Below are 25,348 nucleotides of genomic sequence, written 5' to 3'. Positions count from 1 at the left end.
GGTCTTATGTTGTAAAGAAAACGACAACGTTGTTTATAATTTGTAATTAAACGCCTTTTATCTTCACATTACGTAAGCCCATAAACACTCGTACAGAACCTTGAATAAAATCCTGTATATATTAGGACACTATAAAACCAGCTGTCCTGTCCACAACCTAATTAATGTTAACATCAATAGGCAGGCCTATATTTATTTATATACTTATAAAAAAACATTTACAATATTTTTCTTTACTGCTACTTTCTGTAAATAAACTTAAAGCTAAAAACCGCACTGGAATGTGACATTTTGTATCTGTTTAGAGAATTCATTTAAATTTTAATTTACGATTAGTTATTACTATTAAATTCATGTAAAACTATCGAAAATGTAGATTATTTTACGTCAGGAGGAATTAAGTATAGGCTACTCAGTTAGCCGGCCTATAGTTATTCCAACAAATACGAAATTATGGGACACGACTTGATAAAATAAAAAATGAATATTTTAGAGTATTGAAAATTGCACTTCCTTTTTAATGCTTACGTCAACGATGTTATTTATGAGCGATTCAGCACTTTTATTTAATTTGTGAAGCACCGTTTTGAAATCAAACAGGGTTTTTTAATTAAGAAGAAGTATATTTAATATAACACATCCCTCACGCTTTTATTTGTTTTGGTTACATGCAAATTATGAGCAGTAACACTTATAGATTTTTAGCACCGTTTCGAAATCAAAGAGATTTTTATCGATACAACCTTAATACTGTAACACTTTTCCCAATGCTATTTTGAAAATGGTAGTTTTTTATTAGTTTGAAATAAATTCTTATTAAGATAGCAAATATGTATTTCTTGTAAAGGGGCATACAGGCATCCTCAATGTCACTGCTACAATTTAAATACCAGCATCGGGAAAAGTTGTCCAAACGATAACATACATATCGATATGTATGAACGTTGCACCAAATATGCAACACCACAGACAGATTATGTGCAGTGGCAGAAACGCAGCTGGTCGGCGGCGCAGCGTGAATGGTGTATTATCCATCTGTCTGTATTGATTGCGTCGGCGGATATACCCTGTCCCCTGGAAGATGACCGGCCAGCTTGTGCACGTGCTTGCTACCAATTACCGCAAATTGTTTTGTTTGGCTCAGAGCATATCTGTCTGTCTGTCAGCCTGACCTTATGCACGCAATTTGAGACAAACACTGAGGTCATCCATGTTAAACTTAAAAATAGTTCACGTCTTTCTTACACACACATTAAAAACAGTCTAACGAAGCAATGAAAGGAAATTAAATAATGTTAAAATTATAACTGGGATAAATTGCACTGGTATTTATATACACGGAAAAGTGTTAAATTAGTAATGCTTTTAATATTGGTTAATATAGAATAACAGTTTTAGAACAAATTTATTTGTTTTTCACTGGTAACTTGTTTAGCACACAATAAAAGATAATAAATAACTACTAATAAAGAGATGGGCTATTACCTACCATTAATTATTTACACTTCGACCGGCTGCAATCTCGAAAGACTAAGAATTATCCAACAAAATTAAAAGAATACAGGATATTTAAAATTGCCTAATATTCTTGTAATAAAAATGTTGTGTTTGAGTTGGGAAATACTGAGGTTAAAACTCTGCATGAATACGAAAGGCCATCTTGAAAGTTTGTATTTGTTGAAACCGGCAATCGACCTATCCTAGCTAAGTGCAAATTCTGTCTTTGTACTAAGTTTGGTCTAAACCTACTAACGATTTTGGTAGTTACTGTGCTCACAATTAATTCCATGTTAATGTATGCTACTCGTAACATTGTACGATAGCTTTCTAGAAACCTGAGACACCAAAAACATGTAAGAACGAATGTTATTGTAAATTACAGTACTTAGAATTCTAAAATACATTTTCTGTAAGATACTTAATACGTAAATTATTGCTACGATACTTAATAACTGGTATATAACAATTGTAAAAGATATCACACACTTTGAACAACGACGCCATCTTGAGACCTCATAAAAATGATGTGAAAATAATTATTTAAAAATACCTAATATTTTTATATTTTAAAGAAAGTTAATCACCACCATGACGGAATTTCCAGATGTTTGGCATCTTTATCGATTGTGGGCACCATAACTCAAAACCACTCTAATCCGAATAGCTGCCGTAATTCCAGACTAAACTTGGTGTCGAGATATTATTTGCATAGTTAGACTTAGACGAGTTCGTTAGTCAGTGTTAACCAATACAATTATTTAAGTTAGCGGCCGTTCAATTTTGTGCCAAAAGTTTGACTCTACATTTCTTAAATGAAAGCAAAAGGAAACGTGTTCTACAAATACTCTCAAGTGAGTTCTCAAGTCATTTACAATAGTGTTCGCTCTTAGTTATCTCTCAAAGTTATCACATAGCGATCTAATTATCTCAATTTTGCTGATGTAATTTTATCCCGAACAATACTGTGATAAAAACGAGGAGCAAAAGGCGGGTAAGATGTCTTCGTCGTTCGGTCATGACAATACTTCCTGCCCGACATGACCTTGAAGCATCGTCTGGGGAGATAGGCACGGCAAGGTAGACTGTAACGTCACTATGGGTAGGGCCGGAAGTGACAGGATTGTGTCGTTTTCACCTCCTGGCTGTGACTGCCCCAGTATCATAGTAGACGTACAGATCATTGTCTGCTTGTCATTGATAAGTGATAAAAATAATATTTTACACTACGTACCTTTCAGATGTTTTATTAGATAATGTTGTTTGAAATGGGGGTGGCTACTTCCTTCAAATGTACCATCCCTCCTTTTTTTGGTAAAGATTGTAACGGGGTCATTTGGTCACTATTGCCTTAGATTGATTTTTTTTAAATGATGAATTACTAAATTTATTTATCTACCTAAAGAAAAAAATAATTTTCTGCTGAATTTACAGTTTACTTTTAAAATCTTTGAACCGCTACCATTTAGTAACGGATAAAGCTTTGAATAGCCCTTTAAAATGACCTGCATATCATCAAGAAGTTGCTTTAATTAGTTACATGTTCTCAGTACCCTTGTATATCTTTGTATTGTATATTCCACTCATGAATGCCAACGAACGCTAAAATTACGTAACCAAACTCTAATCGAACTATTCCACTAGTTTTGACGTATTTTCGTGAACACACCAAAATCATGATCTAATGGCGCCCACTATAATTAAAAATGCTCACATTGATGCTAAACTAACTAAAAATAGCTAAACAAATTATTGTACTGGATTTTGGGGTATTTTTGTAAATTGGTGCCGCCATGCCCGTATTTATTAATTTGCGCCCCTGTGCCATCAGTCATCCACCGCCTTCCCCCATTCTTACCCACGCCTTCCCATCATCCATCTCCGTGCAGTAATACATACTTTAATTTAAACCTCACACATTAGAGACCAATATATGATTCATACAGTTAATATATTTTTACATCGTAATTTTAATAAATTATAATTGCATTTCTTCAATAATCCACTGTTATAGGTAAACCGCTTACAAAAAACCTTGGTTGATTTGAGTTCACGCAGGGTGGAGTAAATATCCCTCCACCACCCCTCCAAGTATCGCCACCACTGCTCGGCGCTCACTCTATTTTATCAGCTTACTAAACCGGCTCAGTCGGTATCGTTCACTGCTGCGACCCGTTCAGTTGAACCGGTCAGTACAGAGTTACTGAGCCTTCCCGCTAGAGCGTGTTATACCGGTCATCGTGTGGACTGAACAAAATTAACGAACGACTGGATGTAATGACGGAGTGAACAAAAGAATCTGCTAGTAAAAAAGTATTCGAATAGACGAAGAAACAGCATATAGTACAGTATAGTTTTGAATGGATTGATATATAACAATAAATGTATTATTTCAGGAATCTATTAAATATAAATTAATATATCTGTTAAAACTTATTTAAAAATGTAATTGTAAGTTACCAGATTACATTGTTAAATATTTTAAATGTTAATATTTATAATCAATGGACTTGGTTGATTGATATGCTTTGATTGATCATAAGTAAGGTTATTTCCTACAAATGGGGAGACTCCCTAGTCCCACTGTTGAGTTATACTATTACAGTTTTATTCTTAATCGGTTAGCAGTGAACGAAAGTAACGACTAAACAATTTTGAGGACTTAGTGTAACCCATTGTATAAACTCTATATTTTTGTAGTTATTTCCATATGATGCTATTTTTCATGGATAAGAGCTTTTAAATGAACTTACTAATAATATTATAAATTTTAACGATCATTAAAAATAACATATTTGATTTGAAAAAAATATCAAACTTTTTCAGTTGGCAGGGAAAAGTGAACGAAACGTGAACGGGTCTTTTAAAACACTCTGATCTGGATCACTTGACTGATCCGTTCGAATTGAACGACACATCTCTAATGGCCACTGCCACTGCACGGATAACCTCAAAACAAAATGCAAGCTTCCTGGATACATCTATGGCTACATTAATCTGTTCAATTAATATTTTACGCTTAGACTGCGACACTTGTATATGCCTACACAAAAAGATGTATAGTTATAGAACAGGTAAAGTAGCTGTAGTGTAAACAAAACTGTGAGAGCGAGACACGATCCACAGAGCTGATAAACAGATACAAGAAGGTGCTGTTCCCACTCCCCACCCCACCCCAACTCCCTGCAGGAGGGGCCCCTCCTGCGCGGTACTGCTCAGAAATTTGCTTCTGCGCAGGTTTCTTTAATAGCGGTTAACCTATAGTTCTAAAGTTTGCATAAATAAACATGGAAATATGAATCAGAATTTTTAAAATAAAGCATATTTATTCCCAAAAGCCTAACAATTACAATAGTTAGAGTGAGGAATAAAAAATCTTGTTGGAATTGGTTTTCTTCGAGCTTTAATGGGTAAAATCATCAGTTACTTCATCAAGACGTAAACTGAATGCAAAGAATTGTCACACTAAAAGGCCGAATGTAAGAAGTATTATAAATAATGTAATTATATTAGAAAAAGGGCTAAATAGCCAATATATTAATCTTTAAACCTGCTACTGTAGGTATGTCCAAAGTTCTCATGAGAAATGATGATCAAATATATTCAAACAACCACAAATCATCATACTTCTTTTTCTTGCAATCCAAGAGGCGAGCTAGCCGCGCACGATCATGCTTTGTTAACATTATATTATAAATATGAAAATAAAATTTAAAATGTTGCCGCCCTGTGCGTGACCACAATAGCACGTGCCTAATACGCGACTCGGTTGCGCTAGTGTGAAGTTAGCGGTGCCTACTTTGTGTTTGAATTATTTCGCACATTAATACCAATAAAACGCTGAAACTAGCACAAAACAAGCTAAACAAAATGGGAGCCACAGCTTCACACGGCTTAAGAAAACCCATTATCGTCTCACAAGAAGTGTAACGTGCTAGTTTGTTGTGTAGTCAATCATATTTGTATTAAGTGAAACTTGTGTAACTATTTCATCTATATACAATTTAATGACGCGTATTTAAATTATATTTCAACGTAGAACGTAGTAAATTACACGTATCTTTCCTTATACAGCAGACGTGAAGGTCACTTGCGTTGCTTCGCATTATCTATGTCTTGGAAGCGGAAGTTCGCGGAACTGATAACAGCAGGCGTCCCTGTACAGTTTTCTGAATGTTATCAAGAAAGTTATTTAAGAGTCAGCGACTGTAGTAAAGTAGTCTTGAGTATTTCCTCATAAGCACAATATTAAACCTCATGAAATTGTATGCCCTTATGCATCCAAAAGTGTTTTATCGATTTTTATGAGTTGTTCAGAAGAAATATTAAACTTTGATGGATGCCATAGTTTAAATATTACAAAAGAAAAATATACTTTACACAAAAATAAAAAAACGTTTAGATACTAATTATACCTTAAAATGAGACATATCCCGTAAGTCTAAGAGTAAAAATATAGGGACGTTAAATTTCATAAAGTTTAACATTGTTCTTATGGGGAAAACTAGGTAATTTTAGTACAACAGGCTCCCAGTGGTGCCATGACCTACCACTGCTACTGTTAATTTACTGTATGATAAATGTCCCTAAATTTGTTTACAAACTGTATGCAATGGTGAAGTTAATTATTGTGTATTAAATAAACTAACCCAGTTTATTCAAATTATGCTTGATTTTTAAAATCCTAAATATAACACATTTAAAAATTACATTAGGTATTTTAGGAATTTTGTAGGAATGGACCTGTTATTTCGTAATAAACGTTACTGGATAAGCGTAAGCAAAGCCATTACTCGAGAGCTGAAATAATTGAATTTCTGCCTATCTGTCCGCAGGATACACAAAGCGGCTAATGCCAGTTCTAGCTGGACAAAGTTGGTAACTTTTAACGTAATGCACACGAAAGATGTCTGACCACGTCTACACGCTATACATTCATTACAATCAATAATAAATAATCTTGAGGTTATGCTCTAAGCCCTGAGGCGAGCTTGGGTATCTCATCGGCCATTAGAATTAGTTTCAATACTAACAAAACAGCTGATAGAGGATTTTAATGCATAATGTGAATCAGTATTATTTAACAATTTTTTACTTAAAGGTCGTTAGCATTTTAGCTATATTTTGGCTGAGCGTAAGTGAAACGGTAAACCTTCGGTCGGAAACCTTTTGAACTATCATATTTTGTATATTCAACTTATTTTTGTATATATTACGTATATAATGATGTTAGTGGTTATCCCTGTAGTCATGCCCTAGACATTCTCCCTATTATGTTTAGTTTAAACTGCACGTTATTTTCAAGGTTTTTATGGCAAAGACATTTTGATATGGAAAAATTATTATTTCACGATACACGGAAACGTGTTAAATTATAAATTCTTTTAATATTGGTTTATATGGAATAACAGTTTATAATTTATTTATCACTGACTTGTTTATATACAAAATGTAAAGTACTGATAACGAAATTACAAAATATTTGGCCTGGAAGGTATTCTTATAAATTACATTAAGTAGCTTAAATGCACGCTATAATGTTTTCACTCGTATAAATGCAAGTAGGTCTAATTGTATTACAATAAGGTTTCGTCAAGCTGTAAAGTTTAAATATTTATTGATATTTGTATTAATTGTTAAAATACAAAATTTAAGTATTAGTTGTTAAAAACAAATAAGTAATTGTTTGTATTCATTGTATGATCAGTACGAGTAGAATTTTACTGTCACTCCAAACGACTTCATGAGCGTTGCGTTTGTGATTCATTAATTCTGGCTGATTTACTGTAAATGAATTGTGATCAGGTGTGTGACTAGTGATTTCTAAGTGATGTGTATTCTTCCACAACACCACTCTGATCATACGTTACTTGCACCATTACGCTCTGTGGCGTACCTAGAAATTTATTTTAGGAGGAGTAATAATCTCGGGAGTTACGAGCGTCTCTACATACTATTCGCTTTATATCGATAATTTTCTTACAAACCTTTACGATAAGAGTTTATATATAATCACGGGTATACAAATGACAATAGTAGTATGTTATCAATGTTAGGTCGAATATAACCCGAACGCGACGAGTAGATGCGCGCGCAGTTTCACGCGCCAGTCAATCGTACCGTCCATTGATCCACGCGACAGTCCTAGCCAGTCAATGGCTCAGTCAGGCACGGTCGAGGTGCCGCCCGTCGGCGGTAGAGTGTGCTGGGAGCGACTGATAGCCCTCGTACAAGACCGGCCGCCACTCTACGACTATTCCCACCCGGCCCACTGCAACCGCGATGTTACCGGCTACATGTGGTCACAGATCGCTGCCGAACTGGGCACGACAGGTAGGTTGCAGGCCTACACTGTGATCCTAACAGTCACCTTGTTATCAACTTCAAGGGAACGAAGTTAATATCAACATTTTAGTACTGGTGTCAAAACAGCATCATTAACAATTACAATTGTTAATTTGACAAAAATGATGACTTTGAAAAATTGTAATAGAGTATTTCAAATGTTTGAAATTTTAGATTATAAAAACAAACCAATAAAGTGTATCCACCATAATTAAAAATGATGGAATATTTCTAAATTGGTTTTATTGAGTACTCGTGTGTGTTGAATTTAGAATAATACACTTGATCGTATCACAATAAATCAGTGCTTGCTTAGTGACCAACACATGAATACTCATATTGCAACATTGGTAACAAAATACAGACACATCATTGGGTTTGTGTCCTTATCACAATTCAAGTACCAGTATTACATAATTTTTTATATTCTTGGTGATGATGGAACTGTTATTGATTCATAACAAAATATCAGTGATTGTTAAGTGATATGCATTCAATAACACCCAGTCACATATCAGATGTATTATAATGCTTAATGATGTACTGAGGAATTTATATAGGGAATTTGTATTGCACACACACTAAATTAAATAAAGTATAAATATTAAGAACATGTACAGGGATTGAAAACATATTCTATCCCCTGGGTACATCCCTTAAGCTTTTTTACAACAACAATAATAATACTATCTAGGATCATGATTTGGCAAAATCACTATAAAATGCCAATTTCTCCATATCAAATGTTGTAATTAAAATTTCATAAGCGGAATACAAATAAGATAAAAGATGATAAAACAGTATTATTGTATAATAATCACTCATGTCAAGGTATTCATGACTTCTGTATGGACCTAATGTATAAAAAATATACAACTGAATTCTATTTTAATGGTGTTTTCTTACAATTGCTATTTTAATCAACTAAATTAAGTTTTTAAAGGATTTCACATGATTTGATTTTGTTTCAGAGATAATTTGCAAAACTAAATGGGCCAATCTACGAAGCAACTTTGTTCGAGAGTTCCGGCGTATTCGTCCATCAAGTGATGGTACTCTTTGGGCACCCCAATGGCCCCTCTTTAAACCATTAATGTTTCTCTTACCCTTCCTTAAAAAAAGAGGGTGAGATATACAATTGTAGCCTAAAAACTTTATCAGACAATATACCCATTAGCAGATAAAAAAACTGTGAGTTTATAGACAGCTTTTCTTGTGTGGCTTAAAGTAAAATCCACTTTCCATTCTATTTTCTCTATTTGATATAAAAATTTAATTTATGTGAAAATCTGCATAGTTTAGTTAAGATTCAAATAGCATCCGTATCTAAATGGTGGCAGTTAATACTGTGGCATGGCTTTGTCTGTTTAAACAATTTTTTTTTATTTCACCTTCCTTTAGTGCAAAAATTTTTTTAACATTAGTCAAAATTACCAAGGGATTTTCAGACATATTACCCTAAGTATCATTCCATATTCAGAAATTTCTGTAAAATTACTAACAATTAGTAATTATGTTATTTATTGGCCTAGTTTCACAATTTTCCTGTTTGTAAGACAGCTTTCAATGTAAGAAATATAAACAACAAAAATTTATCTCGTATTTTGTCTTGCATTTATTAGTGTTTTAACTTTAAAATTTTTTTAAAATAACAGTATTTTTAAAGTAATAGGTAAATTTATAATTCTGCTTGATTTGATTTGGAAATATTTGGAACGAATTATGTTTAGGTTATAACACATGAAACTAAAACTAAACTACAGTACAACAAAATAACTTCTCATTTTATTGTTATATTGTCTCAAAAATAATTCTAATAGTTAAAAAAAAAAATGCAGAATAAGGTTTAGAACTACATGAGACAAGTTACCTGTAAGTTATCACAGATATATACAACTAAGGGGAGATTTTTATAATTACAATATATCAACAAATAAATATTTATCTTTGTAAAAATATTGTTACAGGTCTGCAGGAAGTTTTGAGGAACCAACAATAATAACATTGGAAGATTTTCAGGAGTCAAAGAAACAAATTGACAATGTTTCCACAGAACATGTGCCAAAGAAGATTCGAATTGATTCAAGTATTCCAGCCGAAGAGGAGAACAATGACGACAAGTTGTTTATGTTAAGTTTAGTTCCAAAAATGAGACATTTGCCAATGGTGGAAAACATTAAATTTCGAATAGAGGTTCAACAGTTGCTTCTGAACAGGTTATGTCAATTTAGTGAGCAATCTGACCCAGCGGAAACTGTGCAAGTAATGCTTGACGAAGACAATGATGAGAGTGATTTTCAAGAATTATCTGTGAAAGCTGAATGAAGTGAGTGATATCAGTTAAAAGAAACACACTTCCTTGACCAGACAGTACAAATACTTTCATTGCAATACTAATATTTACAATTTTTATACAAGCTACTACAATCAGACTTTTTCTCACTTTGTAATTTCTTATTCATTAACACATATAATATAAGTTTTGCTAAATGAAAACTCATTGAGAAAAGTTATTTTAAAATACTGTTAAAACTCACTTAATTTTTAATATTTTATACTTAAAGCAAAATAAAGGTCATCTAATTTTTTAGGATTTACAAGAACAACTGAAAGGATCTGCAGGTTATCTTAGACTCTTAAAGAGGTTATTTTAGTCTAGTCTTCATCTGCTAAAATAAAACCTCCTTTAAAAATTACATTAACTTTTAACGTTGAAAATTATAAAAATATTGTAGAAAACAAAAATGAAAAGTTTTTAAAGACAGTGATATACCCTTCTCCACAAAATGTTGTGGCTGCCTACTTCACTGAGTATATGAGCTACGGAAACATAAAACCGATTAATATTTGACTGACTCTTACTGGTACCACAAAGTTGACATTTCATTAAGACTCATTTCCAACATCCCAATCTTGCAAATTACAACAATATATTAGAGGCTAAAACATTCCCTGTCATATAGTCTAAACTTAGTCACTTACAAGTTTTGGTATAAATATATCGTTAGAAATAAAATCACAATATGCAAAACAGCATTTAGCATTTGTTTCGTCAAGATTGTTGAAATTAAAACAACCCATAACTCACAAGGAGTGGGTCCGATAAGATACACACATTAAACAAACAAACAAAAACTAGGACTACCTGGTCTGCACATTACAGACACCCATAGACTTTAAGTTTGGAATGCAGGACAAGGTTTTTCTAGTCTATTATTGTTGAAATTTAATATGGTTCTCAAAGGTTAGCAATTATGTTAATGAACTTAGGTTGTGAATACTATAACTCACGTAATGTTTTAGAGATCCAAATTAAACTTTGTACAGTAAGAATATTTGTACATAGCTTGAATGTGTTCATTAGACATTACTAACCAATAAAAAGTTTCAAGATAGCGGCCATTCCCATTTGTGTAAACACTTTTACCTAAAATATTTCTAACAAATTACACATTTTCTACAAATATAAAATAATGTTGAATAACTTTTACATTTGTACTTTTTTAATGTCTCTTAAGGTTTAAATATTGTTTCAAATACAATTTGGGTAAAAGTTTACCCTTCACATTTATGCAAGACTTTTAACTCAAGTATTTTCCAACACAGATGGAAAATGTCAACTTTCTCAGGTAATTTACAATAATATTTGTACTTATATGTGTTTTGATACCTCATAAGGTTTCCGTGACGACCTTACAATTTTTCAGTAATATACAAAATTACAAAAATAACTGTGAATGGGAATACTGCCATAAATTTTAACAGAATCAGACTAAACTTGTTACAGAGAGAGTATTTGCACATAACTTAGATGAAGCCAGTTTTAAACAACAAAACGTTTAAGGATGGTAGCCATTCATATTTGTGCAAACATTTAAACTCAGAATATTTCCCAACATAGACTTAAAAAATTACACATTAAAAGTATTCACTTATTTTAAACTGATTTTATTTTTATAGGTATTTTGATTTATCTTACGGTTTCAAGATGGTGGATGGTCAAAGTTTGGAAAAGTAATGGTTATATCTCAGTTACTTATGATGACATTTGTCCTTGCATGATTTTTAATCTAATAAGCGATGAAGATATCATACTGTTCACCGAAAACTTTGACTGTCAATGGAAGTGCCAGTTGGCTTTTTCTAGAGTACAACAAGTAACTTTGGACTAAAGGATATATTTTTGGCTTTCACAATCACGGCTGCAAAACTTGTATGTCTTTATCCGCTTAAAGTAATGTCCAGTTGCAAGGGGATTGAGAAATTAGTTTCTTCAAAAATCTCTCATGTAAGATGATAGGGAACAAGTATCTACAGATGAAGTAGTGATAGTCTAGGAGCCAATAGAGGAACCAATTTGCATTGTATAAGCACACAACTAGGTTTTTCTTGAAATCATCAAAGGAATTTGTCCTAAGAAATAAAATTTAATGTCAAGTGGCTAATTTTGGCAGAGGTAGAAATGAGAGGGTACCAAAATAGTTAAAATATGAAAAAATAATATTTTCTCAGATGTGCTTGACACATTAAAACCAACTCTCAGATAAAAAAATTAAATCAGTGTTAACTAACCTTATACAACTTTTGAACTCTATTTAGTTGTATAATGATGATAAAATTATTTACGTGTCTGATGCTTGATTTTAAGTCTATCAAACTAGAAAAATATAATCTGAGAAAAAGTATCGTTTAATATTTTGAAGCCTTTCAATACTGTCCCATTTTGACTTCTACCATAATTTATTATCACAGCTAACAATTAATTTCTTTCTAAAAGAAATAGCTCCTCTTATTGATTTCGACAAAAACCAGGTTTTGTGCTAATACAGTACAAATAGGCTGTAAACTCCTAGACTATGTTTTGTGAACTTTACAGTTCAACTCAGCTGTACCAGTAAGAGTTCAAATGTCATTGCATTAACAGTGTGTATAAAATTAACTTCCATTAAAAAACTGGGTTAGTATTGTATTCAACTCATTCAAGGTGAAATAAACTGTCTGCTGACAAAAATACACATGACAAGAAGAAGATGGTATTTGGATATCCAGTGTTGACAACACATGGTTATATGACCTAACGTTACACACTAATGAAGTTTACATTCTTGGTAATCTTGCAAGAAACAAGTTATGCATTGGCTTATCGACTTGGAAAGGGAAGGGGCCATCAGAACTGACTATTACATTCATTGCATTGGCAAAGGAGAATTATGAACATATTGATCCATCTTTTCTGGTCCATGATGATCTTTTATCTATTTCACACTATGTTACTCTTTTACAATATCAAGCTTTCCTTTCAGAGATGATGACAACCAAGTTGTATAAATTCTAGATAGCTAATTCATGTTTATTTTGGTAATATATGTGGTGTTTATAAGACCATAATAATTTTTCTTCAGATTGGTACATTTTTCTTGCAGTCATGAGCTTTCTACCAGAGTAAACAAATATTTCTTCCATCTGAACTGAATGATCATCTAATATCTCATTTGCTCTTCTTGTTCTTATTACTAAACAGAAGAAATTGAGGTAGTGTAATGGGTTTTCAGTTGGGTTTATTTTTTTTTTAAATGCATTATTCACAGACATTAAGATGCCTTACGAAGAGAGAAAAAAAAACAATTCTTTTGATCAATCCACATTTTTTTGTTTTTGAGGGAGAGGCAGGAAAAATGCAATTATGCACGCAGGTGGCCATCCTGTAGTGTGGGACTCCCCTAAAAACGGGTTTACCTACTAAAAAACCTCCTCTACTCTTTAGGATTCTAACCTGGGATTGCTTATCACACTACGTCAGGCTAGGCCTAAATTTGGCTTAACCCTGTGCTACTTCGCAGTCCAGATCGGGTTTCTTTTCCAGGAGGATGCCCCGGACGAACTATGACAAACATTCTCAGTTCCCCTCATCCTCCATAATCTTTTTGCAGGCCGTGTCCATCGAAAAAACACAGAGTTTTCTTGTGGCCTCCAGGTGAGGCCTTTCCCAACACGGACAGCGGAAGAAAGTGTGTTCCGCGTCGTCGGGAACGCCCGGGCAGTAGATGCAATCCGGTGATATATAAAATCAATCTATATAAAGTTATAGACAATGAAAATAATAAACCAGATGAACTTGTAAATAACTAGGTGTTTATTACGACTAGACCGTTGATTATGAAATGAAAAACATATGGAGCAATACATCAGGTTTGAAGGTAATATATGAGGCATATCTAGAAAGTAAGTGTACTGAGGCTCTCATGGCCGGAGGGATTGTTTTTCAACATGTTGGCTTCACTGCCATGTAGCCTGATTCCTCCCCTCTGCAAAAAGACCGGTTCCAGGTTGAGAACTGTCGATGCGACAATATGTTTAATGAAAAATGTCAATCCAATCTCACCCACCTAACGGACAATTTGTAATATCCGAGAGTCTTATGGTGGTTTTGTGTAACAGAGACCAGGAGATTTGTGGAAATATCGCAAAAACAGAATATCCACAGTCAATCTAGAAAAATCATTGAGAGTAAATCCAAAAAGATCACCCACAATCAATCTGCAATCGTTAGGAGTGTATTTAAAAATTTTCCAGAATTCAAGTGACAATTGAAGGTCTTCCATTCCTCTGATAATCATGCACAGATGTACAACCGATTTTTAAATTGTGACACCACTAGAACAAACTCATACAATTCATAGCATTATCAACATATGCAGTTTTTATTTCTCCTCTCCATAATTTGGAATTATGCAGTTTTTACCTCACTATAAACCTCAACCAGAGATTTTTAAATTGTGACACCACTAGAACAAACTCATACAATTCATAGCATTATCAACATATGCAGTTTTTATTTCTCCTCTCCATAATTTGGAATTATGCAGTTTTTACCTCACTATAAACCTCAACCAGAGATTTTTAAATTGTGACACCACTAGAACAAACTCATACAATTCATAGCATTATCAACATATGCAGTTTTTATTTCTCCTCTCCATAATTTGGAATTATGCAGTTTTTACCTCACTATAAATCTCAACCAGAGATTTTTAAATTGTGACACCACTAGAACAAACTCATACAATTCATAGCATTATCAACATATGCAGTTTTTATTTCTTCTCTCCATAATTTGGAATTATGCAGTTTTTACCTCACTATAAACCTCAACCAGATATTTTTCCTTCCAAATGAGATAACAGATGACACAGTGTATTTCGCACTAGGTGGGAGATTGGTTTAGCATTTTTTATGAAACGTATTGTCACATTGACAATCCTCAATGTACTGACCTTCAATCGGTCTCGTTGCGATATTCCTCCATCCGTGAGAGCCTCAGTACTTTCTGGATATGACTTGTATTATAAATAATCAAAATGTTTCTTTTATTTGTTATTTTAAAAATAAAATTTCTGTTCGTAAATGAATTTCAATATATATATATATATTTTCAAAGAGTTGGTAAATAAAAATACTCTAACTCCTATCTTTATATAAAATACAATCCAGTATTAAGAAAAGAAATACAGGAGGATTGAAAAAGTTTCAGCGATTTTTTACAAAACTCCAACCAATTTTTACACTATTAAATTTGAAAACTTATAGATTTGTACATGGCATAAAAACTTGATTTTTAGCTCCCCAAGTTAGCAAAGATCTACCATAAAATTTAAATTTTAACTTTCCTTTTGGTAAACATCTAAGCGATAGCCAGTTTCATATGGTATGCACTCAATCATATCAGCGATAATTGCTATTAGTGCGTTAATTCACTCTCTATCTAAAAATTTGAAATTTTCAGTAGATACAAAGTGTTTAAAATGACCCGTAATATAAATATTTTAGGATTTAGCTCAATAGGATTTAGGTCAGAGTCTCAGATGGTCAAAACACAAAACCACTCTTACCAATCCCGTGGTCGGTTCATTAAATATTTTTTTGGATTTTTATTCTGAAGCAAGTATCACATTCACACTCTTCCTTTTCCATCTCTTTAATTTAGAAACACTTTTATGTTGAATGTCCAAGGAAATAGCTCATACAACATAACCTCACAACTCATATGGCTTTAATTTTTTTAAATTTAATCATGAACACATTTTTATGAATATTTACATTAGTCAGTTAACCATTATAAAAACTTTTTCAGTACACAGTGAGGGCTGATTCTATAACTTTTTGGTAGAACATTTTTCACGCATTTTCTGCCACGGTCATATAAAATATAAACAACGTAGTAATATATTTGAACTAGTGAAAATCTACTTTTATACAAATAAAAACAGGTTTCATTACATTAACTCGGTCAGAAGTAGTGCGGTTTAAGAGGTGAGGACAAAGAACACCCAAGGTAGGTTAGAGTAGTGAGTAGTTATGTCTGCTGGAAAGTCCATCACCAAACATTTATACACATATAGAAACACATTGACCAGACGACAGACAGTTAATCACAACAACATGAGACACCCAAAGCATCACAAGACAACAGTAAGTAGGTGGAGGAAACAGAGAAAGCTATACAACAGAGAACAGAACTAGCAATAACAAACATCACCATGTTATGAGCGAGAAGGGACATCACTGAGACTCTAGACAGCTCCCTGAAACATACCAACAAGCCTTACACTTGTAATCCTTGTCACTAAAATCATTTCCAGCAGTATCCACTGTATAATTAATGTCATTTAGACACCGAACTCTTTGAAATATAACTAGTGTCCTCAAAACTAACCAATTTCAGTGCAACATTATTAATGCACATAGAAAAACCTTCAAAAGAATTTCATGCAACCGATTTATTATGACTGCCAAAACTACCTTAAAAGCTTGGTGTTATTATTTAACTTTGTCCAACAATACACATGTCTGTTTAGTAACAAACCTATACATCTATACCATACTTATATGTTATATTTTCTATAATGAGGATTAAACAAAATTGCATCTAGTATTGAAGTTATACAAAGATTGCTAGCATCAACAGAAAAAATTACATACTTTTATAAATGTTAGACTGTTGATAATTGTTATTTTTTAATAATGAAACTTGCCCATTGCTCAAAATGTTTAACTTAATTTTATCAATATTTCTGTATAAGCCTGGCTAGACATTTTGTTGTGCACATTTGTGGATACACTGTGAGTCTGGATACAAACTGTGTATACTCCGTATCTGGGGGCACAATAAACTAACCTGTCTATTTATTTTAAAGTTTCTAAAATGAGTCTTATTTTAATAATTCACTTAATTGTGTTTTTGATAATTTTCATTAGCATGAGAAATATGACAGGGTACATGAGGGTACTTCATTTTTACACACTAGCCGAAGTTGTTGGTGAGTTTCACAATTGAGCAAATTCATTACCCGCAACGCATGTAAACAGTCTATTTTGGCTATTTTAAATAAAATTTTCACTAAGTTGGGGTTATTCAGGTTTATCCAAAACATGTTGTGGGTAAAAATTTGGGTGAGAGGCCCATTTGGCTATTATGACTAATAATATATTTAATAAAAAGTAATAGATAATAATTTCAATGATTTGGAATTGTCCGTTAGTTGATTGTTATTTGTGAGCAAAGAAATAACGGGAAATAGCATAGGGTTTTCAATACTAGTGGAGCGGATGAAGTTAAAATGCCGCCCTGTCATTAATGAATACACACACATACACAATGATTGTGAATTTAGTGTAAAGACTTGATCAGACACGGTCAGATAAAGCTTGTTATTTCAACACCAATGCTACCCCACACAACATACTAGTACTCATACACAATATTTTATCTGTGTTGTGTGAGTGCTGTTGCTTTTAGTGTTACATCATAAATCATATCCTCTATGAGAGATTTTGGACAGTGCTTTTGAGACCAATTCAAAGAATGACAGTGCGTGGGTTATGCTTGAAAATTAAAGAATGAACAAACTACTGAATCATTGGATCTTGAGAAAAATAGGTTTTAGGGTTTACTATAAGACTTGTACAATTGAGCTTGCTTTAACCTCAATTATCTAACAATACATGTGCACTCTGGCTGAGAACTGACACAAACTAACAATAACAATTTAAGTTACTGGTTATTTGAGCGATTAGCACTGGTTATTAAACATATAAAAACCCACTTATAAGTAAGTATTTACTAGTAGTGTCTGTAATCTTGCTGCTAACAAACAATTCAGATGGAACTGGCACTAATACTAATAATGACATTGTTTGATAAAATCTGTAGTGTATAATAACAACCAAACAACCTTAAAAACCAAACCAATCATAAATGGCTAATGTTTAGAACATTCATGTTGTTCTCAGTATTCCACAAAGGGGTAAGTTCAATTTTTTTAAATATCTAAGTTTTCTAGATATTAAACCAAAGATCTGTTGACAGAAGATGGATCCCCACAGCCACCCCTGCATATATCAAGAAAGGAACTGGTAAATAACATGGTGTGAACTGAAAATTTAGATTTTAGTTATGATACTGGCCATCTAAGGCTAATAACTATGATTATCCATTGCTTGTTCATTCCTCCACTGGTCATTTTTTGGACATTGCTAGCATTTTCATTTTTTTATGTTAAAACTATAAGTATACAGAAAGGAAGCATTAAAACTAAATCTAGTATAAAATTAAATTGTAATGGCAGTAAAAGTGTAATTCAAAACCTAACAAAAGTATTAATGTAATTTATTTATGTCAATAATGTTCATACAGCTAGCATTTTTTTAAAAGCATTAGGTATAATTTCCACAGAGCATTTTTTACTATTATTAATGAGTGTATGGTGTTTGGGAGTAATCATTAGAGAAATAAACAAGATAGAAATCAAACGCATAAATTTCCTTTTCTTGGATACATTTTATTTTATATTTTATGCCACTATAACATTGTTTGGGCTTCTGAATTCTAAAAAAAAGTTAAGCTAATGAAGACTGTAAAAAGTTCACATAGTATTATATAAAAACTTGTTTTTAAAGACAAGTACTTTAGTATAATGATATTACTATAGTTGAATTGTCTAATATTTTGTTTGTTCAATTGTTAGACCACTTACATCATTATCAATTTTGGTTCTTGTTGGGGCTCTAATCTTAGGTTTGTTGAATTGAACATTGATAAATTTGAGACTACATTTGTTATTTACTTGGAATTGGTAAAAATTATGAAATTACAATTATGATATAATATTGATAGATTTCATTAACATTACATTAGATACACAATTAACTATTAAAATACAATTCATTGCAATAAACAAAACTTAAAACCTCTTCCATTATAAATATCATGTATAGCTATAGAAAATTTATCATTATTAAAATGCTATTGTAATCAAATGAAAGTCCATGAAATTAATTTTAGAAAGTTGGAGCATAAAATGAATTTATTTGCAACTTCAAGTATTCCAAAATTTATTTACGTAGCATTACATCTTCACTTCTTTAATTAATGGTGTATTGTTAAAAATTATATTTATTAAAAGTACTGTTCAGACGCTTCAGGTTTAATCGTAAATCTAGGAAAGAATAAAGTTAAGTGCTTTTAAAGGGCAAATACCAGAAATAAAAAACGGTCAGTATGGAACTGTTTCTCCCCTAAAAAAGTAAATTTACAATAATCGAAATATATTTAACAGTTGGTAATTATCTCAATATTAGTTGCAAATTATATCCAGTGTCAATAATTATAAACATTCGTAATTATTTGATTATTATTTGTTTGTGCACTTAAAATCACTTAACACTCGAGATCCAAAGAGAAATATCCAGACTTTTGTGTGGATCAGTGTTGCTGTCAAATTAAACCATTTGAATGTGCCTTGCTTGTCACAGTTCAAGGGAATTTATAAATATTTGACAAATATTATAACACTTATTTGATAAATATTATAAAATCAGTTTATTCCTAAATTGTTAACAACTTATTTTAAAATTGTTTTATAAACATGAATTTTCAAAGATGTTATGCAAACACGAACCATAATTTTGTAAATGTAGTGCCTATGATTTTGTTAAGTATAATACAGGTCAGAAAATTAGAAAGCCCAACATTGTGGGTAATTTGAAAACTAAATAGAAGCATAAATGCTTATGGGTGTATCAATAATGCAATGTCATATAGAGGACAATTGTGAAATTATATTTTCTTTTCAAACCTTCTTTAAATTTAGCAGCATTTCCACTTAATATTTCAGATAATCTTCAAACAGAAAGTAAGTAATCTTTGCTGCATATGCAATACAGTATGCAGTGAGCGCTCATGCCGTCTTTGGTCAGTTTCACCATTGCTGCCGAGCGGCACGTGCCGACAAATATTACCTTCAGATGAACTAAACTATATTTGTATAATATATATTTTAGGAGATTGTATATACTCATTTTTCAGCATTCAACGTGTTAATGAAAACTGTATTTGATCTGTTTCCACTGTGTGTGTTTACAGAAAATTGTACGTCAGTTAAGCCTAAGAAATGTGTTCTTGACAAAATGTAAGGCTAGAATTCCTATTCTGTCAAGTTCAAGAATGAATTAGTCGAATTTTGTCGTTTTAGCTATAAAGAATATTTGAAAAATAGTATGTACTCTGAATCATGTTTAAAATGAAAATTTATATTGAGGTTATCTTTAGGAATTTTTGTAGATAGGGTTGTATTTATAGAATAAAATAGATTGAAGTGGTTATAGTCTATGACATAGTTGAAGATAGCAATTTAATAGGAGCGTTTAATAGGAGAAAAATCATCACTACACATATCTTTATGGTACTCATAAAAAGAAATATCGTTATATAGCCTATAATAGTATTAATAGAATATAATGTTTTAACTATTATCATAGTTTATGAACTACAGGGAGCACCATTTTTTATATTTAAAAATCTTTAGACTATAATAGTTTTATAACTGATGCAACTTAATGTTTTACTGTAAAGAAAAAGACCAAGTTATTTTCGGCTATATTACTTCAAATGTATAAATCAGATATATTTAATGATATAAAGTATCAGCTAATAAGGAGAGCAAGGGGGCCTTAATATTACTGGTTATAATTGACTACAAAATCATTGTTAAGATGGACAAGGGTTAACAAATTAACATCTCCTGATTTGGCAATTCACAAGCAAGCAATTTCTCAAGCCAAAGTAGACATTGATATTCTTACCATTGCATTTTAATTCAACTTTCAAAATAACTGGTAAATTCACCAACACCTATGGCTCAGATTCCAAATAGGTCCAAGAAACCTTTTTTTTTAATTTTCATGAGGCTGACACAAAATAAAGGCATTGTTAAAATACTAAAATGGTGTAAGCATATTCACAAATTGCTCTATAAAAACTCACACTGCATTTTTATAATCATTTGAAACAGAAAAAGCACAACAGATTACAAAGCAAAGTGGATGGACAATGTAAAAACACATTAGTGATATGGATCTACAAGAATCACTTTTGAAATCCCTAGAAAACATTTTTGCCAAACATTCCGGTCATTATTATCACTTTATAGTCCAATCAGTACATGTTCTATAGCTATAAGCACTATAATCCAAACAACAGAAGACTAACAGTATATTGCTCACTGACGACTGTACAGAAACATAAGTCTTGACACTAACAAGATAGGTTTTTCTAAAAACCTATTCTTGAAATGTGAAAGTGATTTACTTATTGGATACACTTATAAATTCAAAGGGTAATGTCTGTGATCATGATGAAAACACTGAGGAGGGGAAAGGAGAAAGAGAGCAGGCTGCTATATGCGATTCAATTTTTGCCCATAAGGGTGAGTGACTCATGTTTTGTGTTACTTGGAAAAATATTGAATATCAATATTGCCAAATTAACAAACAATAAATCAATGGAGAGGACCAAGAGCACAAACGTGTCACACTCGAACTAACAAAGATGAAGGACCTCGAACTAATGTTTTACCTTTTAGTTTGGGTGTGACATGTTTGTGCTAAAGACTCCTGTGCAGTGATATCGCTTGGGCTCATTATCGCCAATGACTTTATGCAGTTCGTCAGGTATCACCTAAAATATTCTAACATAGAGTAACTAACAGTCCCTTGCCACATTTTTAAATTTCTTAATGTCTTAAGTTCTTTTTCACACATGAAAAACAGGGTAGATTTCAATCCTCGAAATGTAGTGTTATACTCTTTTGTAACAAACATATAACGATGGTAAATGTCCAAAATCCTAATATCCTTTCAAACGTTCCATCATCAATAACAAACTTTAAACCAAAAATAGGTTTCATGTTATGAACTTTTAGTTTGTGTATCCAATGTGCTCAATTTACAATACAAGGTTGTTCAAAAAGAATGGTGCAAAAATAAGTCACAAAATTATGTAATCTGTATGAAACAATTTATTATATTAAGAAGTTTTAATGTACATTACAAAAATTTTAATATACACAATGAATGGATGATATGAGTGCCATTAGTTACTCTGCAAATATTCAGACAATACTGAAGAATGATGCAAGACTAACCATTTGGTACTTCCGTTTGCATTAATTAAAACAGCTGATTGTTGCAACAATAGAAATAGAATATTTATTAGTTTGTTCCGATAAGGTTATGTTTTGTCTTAGTTTTTTAACACTCAATCGTTTATTAAATGGCTACCACGAAGCAAGAAATAGTATTTGTAGTTCACTTGAATTCTGCTATTGTGTTAATATACAATGGAACTTTCTGACGAAATTCAGAAAGTATCCTCCTCATTCAACCTGCTGCTCATAGCTTGTTGGCTCAAGACAGTTTGAGACAACTGGCTGTTTGTTTGGCAAGAAAAGCTTCATGCTATCCACAGACTTCGGTGGACGCTGTGGAGAGAATTAAAGTTAAATATATGCATGTAGTCCTAAAACATCAACCTGCAAAGCTAGTGATGAACTTCAGATACCACAGTCTACTGACAAACCAAAGCACATATATTTTTACCTTGTTATGATTAAACAATTTGAAAACTATGAATTTGCTGGCAGATTAGTGTTTAGCGATGAGACTATCTTCCACCTCAATTGACAAGTAAATCACCAAAATGCAAGAATATAGAGGTTAGAAAAACCAAGGGAGTATATTTAATACAAGTAAGAATCATTCAAACTGAATGTTTTTGTGCTCTTAGTAACCATAAAATGTCGCCCTTCTTTTATATTGAACACACTGGCACGTATCTGGCATTATTTATTTATCGTAAAATTTTATGATACTTGATTGAGTAGCTCCAAAGTGTCAGCCTACTGAGTGATTGGCTTCAAATGACGCCTAGCCAAGTTCCATAGATGGACATGCACCATCATAAAACTCATTCTTGTATATGTTAAAATGAAGTTTCAATTTTAAAGTCTATACATAAAATCTTTCTAGTCATTTATTGCCACATTATACATTCACATTGTTCTTCATTAAGTTGGGTTTCATTGCAGTGTTCATATAACACAAGTTCTGGTAAGCTAGAAAGGGTACTACAATGTAAGAGTGTCCTGAAATAAAATCTTGTCACTGATTGTCAACATTAACTTCCCAACAAAAAAATTTAACTCTATGAATAAAAGTGTCACCTGATTGTACTCAGCTTTAAAAAAAAATTATTTATTCTGCTATTTTCTTGTTGCCACCAAAATGGGATCATGTGCTTGCACGTTAAATTTAAGTGAAAATGAAAAAGTCATACAAAGTAATTTTGTATTTCTGATAAAAATTATATACATATATTTACCAGCCACATTTAAAATTTGCAAACACTGACAAGATAGCTAGATACCTGCAAAGTCTCGAACATTAGGATCTGAGCCCCGTTGCAGCAGCTGGCGTACCTGGTCTTCATCGCCCTTGATGGCAGCAATATGAAGAGGTGTCTCTCCACGCTCATTGCGGTGCCTCCCTCTCGAACCCATTTTCATCCCATTTTCTAAAATAAACCGTTTAGATATATTTGGGATACTCAATTTAGTTCTAATCTTACAAAATTAGTATGAACTAAAACTACTATGTTGATTCTCTCCAATACATTTTGATCTATATTTTGCACTGTAGATGTGGCTAGAGTAAACAAACACAGGTCATGCTACGATTGGAACTGAAGTGATGCTACCGCTATAAACTCTCAGTGATCAGGTCAAATAAAACTGTTTTAGATCTTTATTAAACCTAAATTACACATTAAGTGCATGATATGAACTGTTTACGCCAGGTTACTCATCTTCCTGAAGAGAGATCAGATTGCAGATAGTAGAAACATAGTGAGTTGATAGCACAGTTCTAGCCTTCTCCAGTCAAAGCGGGCAGTGGAAGCCATTCTCCCTCATGTTTAGGTTTTAAAATTCCATTAACATTGAGGAAGGCCTACTCATTCCAACAACTATTCTCTGCAGTAAACTACATCTATTGACTAGCATTTTTTTACCCCAATATCTCAACACCTGCAGTTAGTGATACGCCCCTCTTGGACCTCCATTGGATTGTCCAGATTTAATTGACACATTGGTTTTTGCTGTACGCAGTACACATTCTACTGGCCGGTATAAACCTATGAAATGAACCCTTTTGGGGTATGAAATGTATAAAGATTCCTATAAACATTAAAGAGTTTAAAGTAATTTTCTTGTGTGACTGACGATTTATGAAATTCTAATGCCTTAAACAGTTGATATCATTAATATTTCAGCCTCAGCTCAGATGATTGTTTATTAGCAGCAAAAATGCCATACCCAAGCTGAGATTTGAACCTAGATCTCTAGGATAAGTTAAGATAGATGTTAACTATTCAGCTACTAGAGATAACTCATTTAATTGTGAACAAGTCTCTAAAAATATCTGAGTCAAGCAATAATGAGCGTTTGCCTCCATGGAAGTAACTGTCCTGTACTTTTAAGCTGCCACTCACTCAATCTATCCAGCATTGGCATGGTTAGAAGCCACTTAAAACATAGGTCTAGAGTCCTATCAAAATGATAACCCTAAAAATGCTGACATCATGCCAAGAATTCATGATTCATGAAATGATGATATTTCTCAATGTATTTGATAACATAATAAACTATATAAATGGCATTACTATTTTATCCACATGCTGCCTTTTCTTTTACTAAATACTGTTGTTAGACTACAGATCAATTTAGGTCTGTGTATCATCAGCTGGAATCATCGTGTCTTATTGCAGTCACTCTTTATACAAGTTATTTTGTTGATATACCAACAAGGACTCTTTTTGGTTGCTATAAAACTCATGTGTTGAAGCAATTGTTTGAATCAGCCAGATTTTTAGGGCTTTTCAGCAGACACAAACACATTTTTTTTTTGTTTTTTGTTGTTTTTTTTTCTAAAAACTAAATGTGTAAGTTGTATATATTTATTTTTTGTAATACATTTTTTTTTATTTTGTATTTTTTGAATTTTTATTTGAGTGAGTTTAGTACTATACTATGCTAAATGTAAAAAGAAAGTTTTTTTTCTAAAAAAGCCTGTAAATAACTTTTCAAAATGCAATGGTAAGTAATTCTAATTATTA

General features: G+C 32.4%; 2 protein-coding genes across 6 annotated transcripts in view; one reads left to right on the top strand and one right to left on the bottom strand.

Annotated features, from left to right (window-relative positions):
• The window catches only part of LOC124366506 (ankyrin repeat domain-containing protein 11), a 69,758-nt gene that overhangs the window by 31,306 nt on the left and 13,104 nt on the right, over positions 1–25,348 (bottom strand). For all 4 annotated transcript variants that reach the window (XM_046823096.1, XM_046823104.1, XM_046823111.1 and 1 more), the window contains exon 3: positions 23,603–23,749. In XM_046823096.1, the coding sequence (XP_046679052.1) occupies positions 23,603–23,749 (147 nt within the window). The remainder of the gene's footprint in view (positions 1–23,602; positions 23,750–25,348) is intronic.
• LOC124366547 (transcription factor Adf-1-like) lies at positions 7,322–10,342 on the top strand. Of its 2 annotated transcripts, none has more exons than XM_046823145.1 (3): positions 7,322–7,830; positions 8,814–8,894; positions 9,810–9,985. In XM_046823145.1, exons 1-3 carry the CDS (start codon positions 7,653–7,655, stop codon positions 9,839–9,841), a joined length of 291 nt encoding a protein of 96 aa, XP_046679101.1. In that variant the 5' UTR covers positions 7,322–7,652; the 3' UTR covers positions 9,842–9,985. The 2 variants fall into 2 exon arrangements, with proteins under 2 accessions (XP_046679101.1, XP_046679092.1); XM_046823136.1 differs by having other exon boundaries at positions 7,609–7,830; positions 8,814–8,967; positions 9,810–10,342.

Source organism: Homalodisca vitripennis, chromosome 1 (assembly GCF_021130785.1).
Source record: "Homalodisca vitripennis isolate AUS2020 chromosome 1, UT_GWSS_2.1, whole genome shotgun sequence".
NCBI lineage: Eukaryota > Metazoa > Arthropoda > Insecta > Hemiptera > Cicadellidae > Homalodisca > Homalodisca vitripennis.
Note: the sequence above shows the minus strand (reverse complement) of the source record. Positions and strands in the feature narration are given on the sequence as shown.

What these genes read in the sequence shown, in the direction of transcription:
- LOC124366547 (XM_046823136.1), top strand. Translation starts at nt 7,653, where the DNA reads ATGGCTCAGTCAGGCACGGTCGAGGTGCCGCCCGTCGGCGGTAGAGTG. An exon ending in TGCCGAACTGGGCACGACAG is followed by an intron (nt 7,831 to 8,813) that starts GTAGGTTGCAGG and finishes ATTTTGTTTCAG; the next exon opens with AGATAATTTGCAAAACTAAA. An exon ending in CCCTTCCTTAAAAAAAGAGG is followed by an intron (nt 8,968 to 9,809) that starts GTGAGATATACA and finishes ATATTGTTACAG; the next exon opens with GTCTGCAGGAAGTTTTGAGG.